At 40.0% G+C, this 7,111-nt stretch overlaps 1 protein-coding gene across 1 annotated transcript; it reads right to left on the bottom strand.

The window, feature by feature from the left end:
* Positions 1-422: 422 nt before the first annotated feature.
* On the bottom strand, positions 423-6,609 carry LOC138011818 (protein rolling stone-like). The gene is made up of 2 exons (XM_068859032.1): positions 6,419-6,609; positions 423-1,202 (listed from the first exon to the last, which is right to left on the bottom strand). The coding sequence occupies exons 1-2, from the start codon at positions 6,491-6,493 to the stop codon at positions 438-440; spliced, it is 840 nt and encodes a 279-aa protein (XP_068715133.1). The 5' UTR covers positions 6,494-6,609; the 3' UTR covers positions 423-437.
* Between the last annotated feature and the right edge of the window lie 502 nt (positions 6,610-7,111).

Below are 7,111 nucleotides of genomic sequence, written 5' to 3'. Positions count from 1 at the left end.
GCTTGTCTCTCCAAAATTCTGCATAAGCATTGTTTTTATTTTCTCTTGGGGCTTATAATGGTCTCAAGAGAAAGTGGAAACAATGCTTATGATTTTGGAAGGACAAACAAACAGAGCTGGCCCGGTTCATGTAATCGGCCCCTGAGTCAACCCAGTCCCGTATCTCTTTGTTTTTAGAAGCACCTCCCAGGGGGGTTTTCGCGGGTGTTTTCACAATAGCCAATCACCAGAGACTTATGGGCGGCCACTAATTACATTACTTGCAACACACTCGAAACACGAAGGTATGAAAAGATATAGCAGTTCTAAAAATAAAAAGATATGGGACATGGTTGACTCAATTATATAATACGTATGGAGGGTCCAGTTAATGGCCTGGGCTCCTGTTAAATCTCAATCCCAGAAAAATATTCAACTTGTAGGATGGCTGGCTCTAACTAAAAGCTGCCAGAGGCGGTTGGTTTTTTGCCACATTTAAGACTTAAAAAATTTCTTAGTTTATACAGACCAAAGAGCAGAGCTTGTACGAGAGGTTGACCCACTACAATGAAAGAAACGATGATACCACTGGAGAGACCCGGGATACGATTATAATCGATATATGAGTAGATGTAAGGCTCATCACGTGCATTGGTACCGTCCACCGCCCAAAAAATCACGGTCAAGAGTAAGTAGCATAAGCCAAAAACCCACACATAAACAGTGTGAAGAATTCTCACTGGAATCGCACTCAACATGAGATCGGCCAAGATAAACACACTGTTCACGGCGTGGGTGCTGACGTCCAAGCCACTGGTTACCCCGTTAAAAACCAGGCTCCAATACGACAATGTGATGAGAACGGCAGCATTGGCAGCAATATTGAAGACAAGCCATAATCCCTTGTGGTACCAACACATGTCCATTGTATCTTGGCTGGCGTTCTGATCATCTGCAACAGCGCTTTCCATATTGGCGCTGTTGACTTGAGGAGACTTCATTTGAATGACAGTAGAGCTGTCGATCTTGCTGAAATGATGGAGAATACAGACCACCGTAGCACAGATGAAGTACAGTGTAAGCAAGAAGAAGCCCCAGTTGGTGAGGTAGATGAACCATTTCTCGTTTCCATTGGCTGGATGGAAGCCACTGGCAATGATCCAACCCAGGCAGTACCCGGCGAATATTCCACGATATATAGTGACTAATAAGTTCGGCATCCACTGCAACGAACACAAATTAACATTATGACTACGAGTGCTTTCGGCATATTGCGAAGCATCAGTTAAGATGCCAAGAAAGATAACACCCACCCCACCCTAGCCAATTCCACGATACGAGCGCCAGGCCTGTGACAATTATAAGGCGTCATGCTACCCGATCTCAGGCGGGGGCCGAGGGGAAGACGGGGTGGGGGGCGGGGGGTGCTATCCATACACCCAAACCTTCCGCAAAGTTAGTTCTCAGTCATGTCACGGGAACGATCCCTTTTCGGTTCAGTCCGTCCTACATTTTTGAGAACGCCAGAGACTGGGATATAGTTCATGTTAGCCCAAATCACCATATACGGAAATACTGCCAACTTAAATTGTCCCGTGGAATATAACTAATGATGCAGCGGGTTTGTTTCTTGGAAAAAAGATCTTTCCCTTGGGAAATTAATTAGTTAATAGATGAGATAGATGAGAGAGAGAGCTATCATCTCATCTCTAGTATCGGAAAAAGTGGATCGTAATTTCGTATTCTCGCCAACATGAGGTATACTTTGAGAGGTCCAACCAATCGGACTAAACTGACCGTCAACTTGCTATTCCCATTGGGTCATGCGACAACAAGATCACGTGAGTTCTCCCTAATTGGCGCGAAACATATGCGAAAGTGCGATGGCTCCCTCTTGCGAACAGAACTTGAAGTTTGACCATATGCAGCTAAATTACGAGGGCAGGACATTCTACTACATTATTTACCGAGATGAAAATTGTGCAATGTAAAAATTCTGGTGGACGGACAAAAGGAGCTAATGAGAGATCCTTTGTTTTTGTCCATCAACTTTGCAGCGATGACTCAATGTGAAAACCACCCATTGAGCGTTTTCACATGACGTCAAGGCGGCCATGTTGGTTTTCCAAAACAAAGAAATGGCGGCCATGATGGTGTACCAAACTAATCCTCCGGGAATTAAACTCTATTTCTTATGTAAATAAGTTCTTTTGTTTCAGTAATCCAATATGGCTGCTGGTCACTTGAGTGAAAACTCTCTATAGATGGTTTTTACGTTGGACGAAAACAAAAGATGTCTCATTAGTTCATTTTGTTCATCCACCAGCAATTGTACATTACGGCAATGTGATTTTTGCCATTAGAGATTGGTTGCAAACCATCTATAATCGGCAAATATTTAAGGCTTTTGCGCAATGAGTAGACGAGTTCATAATGGGGTCCAAGTAGGTCATAAGTGCAACAGAAACTCAAGCAGACTAGAGACTTTGTCGTCTTATCTGTCTTATCGTGTTTTAATCTGCTCAAGGACGCATTCGAAGGGAATAAAAACTAGATTTGGCTTCTCTGAAGATACATCGAGCTTCTAAGGTTAGGAACTCAGGACGGCTTAGCGCGGTTATCAACCGTACCTTCGCCTTCTGCGACCCGGGCTCAACCCTCGGCGCCGAGGTCGTATGTGGGCTGAGTTTCAGTCGGCCTCAATCTGACTCCGAGGGTTTTTCTATGTCTACCGTCTGCGCGTTGCCTCGATCATCAAAAATTGACTTTCCATCAATAGCGGCGATACTTACCGTTACGTCACCTATTGTCATTAATGTGCAAACCAGAGATTTATTGGCTGTCGAAACAAAGGAATCTTTTGTTTTTTGGTTGACAAAATTTAAATAACAAAAGAATTGTTTATGAACAGCGAAGTCTCCTATTACATCCGGATGCGGGCGGATACCCTCAATGGGGATAACCTGTGGTTGAGTTGAATTAATACAGTTAAATTAAATGAAATTAAATGAAAATAAACCCCGCTGACATTCATTCAAAGTAGAACTCGGGCACACTTAAAGAACTCTTACATACCATAGTTAATCGAGGGACTGGTTATGAAACCTTACAACCTTCAAAAGCGAGATGAAAGGTTGAAATGCTCTTCGCCAGCAATCAAAACAAGAATGTACGAGATCGATGGACTAAACTTGAACAACAATCTGGTTTCCATAAATTGCACTTGAACTGGGGAAAAAGATGACGGACAAACCAGGTTTTCACCGTTGGATCGACGACTACTTCGAGTCATCAGCTTCAACCGATTTACCGGCCACGACGTAATACAACTGTACTGTACTTTGTTATTCCACTATTACCCCATTTTACCATATTTGGTCAAGAGAACGCTCAAAATATGAGACGGTAGTAGTGTCCCGGTTTGATCGCTTTGGAACAGAGCAAATAAGGACGGAACGGGAGTTTTTCAATGAAAAAAAATTGTTTTCAACACGATACAAAGCCCGAGAATTGACCTTGTCATCGCTTGTCCTTCGTCATTTCGTTTATACAATCAAATAAAGGACATTTGGCTGGCTTTCTGTGCTGTTTACATCGTTCGTAAGCGCCCTAAAGGACAGATGATGCATTTTTTTAGAAACACTCTTATCAAATAAAATTGAAGCAAAATTATACCTTTTTGTTGTGGAATAATAAAAATACTACGCAACTCGCAAAATATCCGCGCGTATTATATGTTAAACCATGGAATAAGATGTATATACTGTACTGTACTGTACTGCACTATATGGGCCACTTCCTCCTTCAGTGCACATTTACAAACTAAGTCTAGAGATATGTATGAAATATCATTTCTTTGAAATGCGGATTTGAGATGGTTGATGTTGTTGGTACTGTAGAGAACTTTTCAATTAAGTGACAAGTATATATACCCCAAGGCTATGAAATTCAACAATTTGTGGTGAAGGGTGATTTCACTTCATAACTTGTAAAGCTTTTTACCTAAAAATATATACTGTTTTTGCTTTTCCGAACGAGGAACTATGATCAAAAACTCAAATCTTTTTTCTCTTTAGATTTAAAAACTATGTTAACTAAACATAAGGTGATCCACGTTTCAAGCCTTAATTTTAAAAAGACAGCTGTTTATCTTAACTGGAATTTTCCTATTTAATGGTCCGCCATTATTAACTTTAAAATATTGAGAGAGCTGGATCGAGGAGAAAATGACACCAAACACTTACTTGTTTAAGAATGCAATGCGTTTGTACGCGACTGAATTAATAAGCAGCACGGGAGTTTCGGGCTTTCAGATTAATTAAGGAGCAAGGTGGCACAGACGGTTAGTGCGAGGTCTTCGTGCAAAAGGTTCTGAATTCGATCCCCGGGTCTCACGTCCTTGTTTCGACTTCTTTCCTTTCAGTGTAGCTTAAGTAGCTTTAACTATTCGTAAAACGGAGCACTGATGGAGAGTGGGGAGTAAAATGAGCGCGCCGTCGGCCTCAGGTTCGTCAGTTGAATTACTTTTACGAGTTATGGACGTTAAATGTGGTTACTTTACTTTATTTTACTTTATTTTTAAACTCGTCTTTTGCATGCATTATGAATTGCGTTTACTCGATAATAGTGATGGCCGTTTTTATACTAGAGACGCATAATTCGTCTGGGACGAACTTGGGCAAACATTTTTTCTGCGTCTTTTAAATTCGTCTAGTATAAAGACGGCCACAAGACGCATTATGCGCCTGGACGAAGAATCTATTTTAGGTTGTCTTCAAAGACGCACTAAACTGGAAAGTTCGTCCAGACGCATTATGCGTCTCGTGCCCGTCTTTATACTAGACGAATTTAACAGACGCAGAAGAAATGTTTGCCCAAGTTCGTCCAAGACGAATTATGCGTCTCATATAGTTCGTCCCGTCTTTACACTAGACGGATAACATGAGAGACGCATAATTCGCCTGGACGGATTATGCATCTCTAGTATAAAAACGGCCAATAACGTTACTTCCCTAGATCCAACCCTCTGAGATCCAGTCGGCTCAGTTTTGAACGTGATTAATGGCGGACTGTGAAATCCAAAACTGACACTCAAAGTAAACAGCCTTTGGATAAAAAACAAAGCCAAAAAAAATTTTCCCAGGCAGGTGTTAAGCAAACACGCTTTCAAAATCTGAAGAAAAAAAGAAAGTGATTTTTTGATCATAGTGCCACTTAAAAAATGCATTTAAATTGATCATTGATCTGACTATATGGCGTTCTGAATTATGCCAAAGGAATACATGCCAAGTACTTAAAAAAATATATCAGATTAAGTTCAGGTGAAACTGAAAGATAAATGTCAGTTCGATTGGTCTTAACCATGTTTCTCAAATCCAGATTACATATAATACTGCACAACTACAGGCGTAGTAAATAAAAGACATGCGACGCAAGTTTCAAAATATTTTCGATTTAGAGGTCGATAATCGTTCTTCACTGTGTTTTGAGCCTCCTACTCAAAGCGAGGCCTCTCCATAGAGCAATATATTTTGGTCTCGATTTCGATGCTTAATAAAAGCTAAAAAAAATGATTTTTGCACAGCACATTTATTTTAAATTCGGATTATGTTGCTGTTCGCCTGCTTTCTTCGCTCTGCAGCTGGAGGGAGTGGGGGGGGGGGGGGGGGAAGGCATTTACTTTGTCAGACTTTCACTTGACGTCATCGCCGCCATGTTGGTGGACGAAAACAAAAGATCTCTCATTACCTCCTTTTGTTCGTCCAACAGCAATTATACATTGCAGCATTGTTATCTATCTCTCGAGAGATTGTTTGCGAACCACCATTAATGTCCTTTCTTCTTCGTTCAAATATTCCTCTCGCCAAAAAAAAAAAATCCATAAAATCACTTTGACTTGAAGTCGAAAGTTTTAATCAAAGTCATTAGATATCAGTTTGCATACCAGAAATACCATTGCTTGGTTCTATTGTAGCTATTTCTTTGAACTGCGGTTGAAAAGTCGATGAGTTGCCACATAACCGTTCTGAATAGATGAAACATTAAAAATAGAAAATTCGATTTCTCAAAAACGTCTAAAGGAAGCGGCGAATTACCCCGAAACCCTCTTGAAGAAAAAATGAAAATTCATTCAGCCTCTGTTCGTAATTTCAATCAACTAGAAAGCTTTGTTTCATCTACGTCTTTTAAACTTTAAAGATGCCAAAGAATCAAATACACTGACAAGGCACTAAACGACACGTTGCACTAAATGACCTAAAATGAACAATTGATTAAAGGCTCAGCTTTTAAAGCCTTACAGTGGTCAGAATATCAGGGAGGAGAATCTAACCCTCATCAAAATCCCTCACTTAAAAGCTATATCGAAGTGCAGATTACTTTTTTTACGACTTGATTTATTTATGAAGTAGAAAGTCTATTTACTTTGGACTGAACTCACCGGTGATCGTATAAAATCTTTGGCGTCAGCATTTTGCAGTTTAATCTGAGAAAGGCGAAACTCGTCGCGACACATAGCTGTAACAACGTTTTAAATTTCTTGTCAAGACGGTAAACAGGATATTCAGGACATGCGATCCAAGATACAAAATATTTGATGCAAATCAACACAAATATTGCGGGGGATTCTGACGTCATGATGATCTCAAGTAACTTCTTCTGACACGTAAAAACAGAAAACGAAACGAATTTTATAAGTATAAACTTATGTACTTATTTGATCTCAGTGGAAATCTTCCAAGCATTAACATAAAAGGAAATACAGCTTTGATGAACTTGTGTCTCTTTTTGGATATATTGGTTTCGATTGTTGTTTATAATGTTGTTGTCGTGGTGAGGATTATCAAAGTCACGTACGAGTGATTAATTGAAACGATTATAATTGTGAAAGAAAAACGTAACCGGTGAAACAAGTAGATTCACTGCATCCTGGTAAAAGATCTAAACAGTGTTGGGAAATTAATTTGAAAATCGAAAAAGGGTGATTGAACGGTTAATTATAGAGGAAGATGTTATCTTCCGCCAACATTTATGAAGGCACTGCCTTCCAAACTTTATCAACAAAGTGCATATTTATGATTGCGTAATCGTTTCCTTTAAGTTGAAGTGACGTCATCGATGACGTTTCCGTGAT

This window comes from Montipora foliosa, chromosome 7, assembly GCF_036669935.1.
Source record: "Montipora foliosa isolate CH-2021 chromosome 7, ASM3666993v2, whole genome shotgun sequence".
NCBI classification, from domain to species: domain Eukaryota; kingdom Metazoa; phylum Cnidaria; class Anthozoa; order Scleractinia; family Acroporidae; genus Montipora; species Montipora foliosa.
This window is presented reverse-complemented; position numbering and strand designations above follow the sequence as displayed.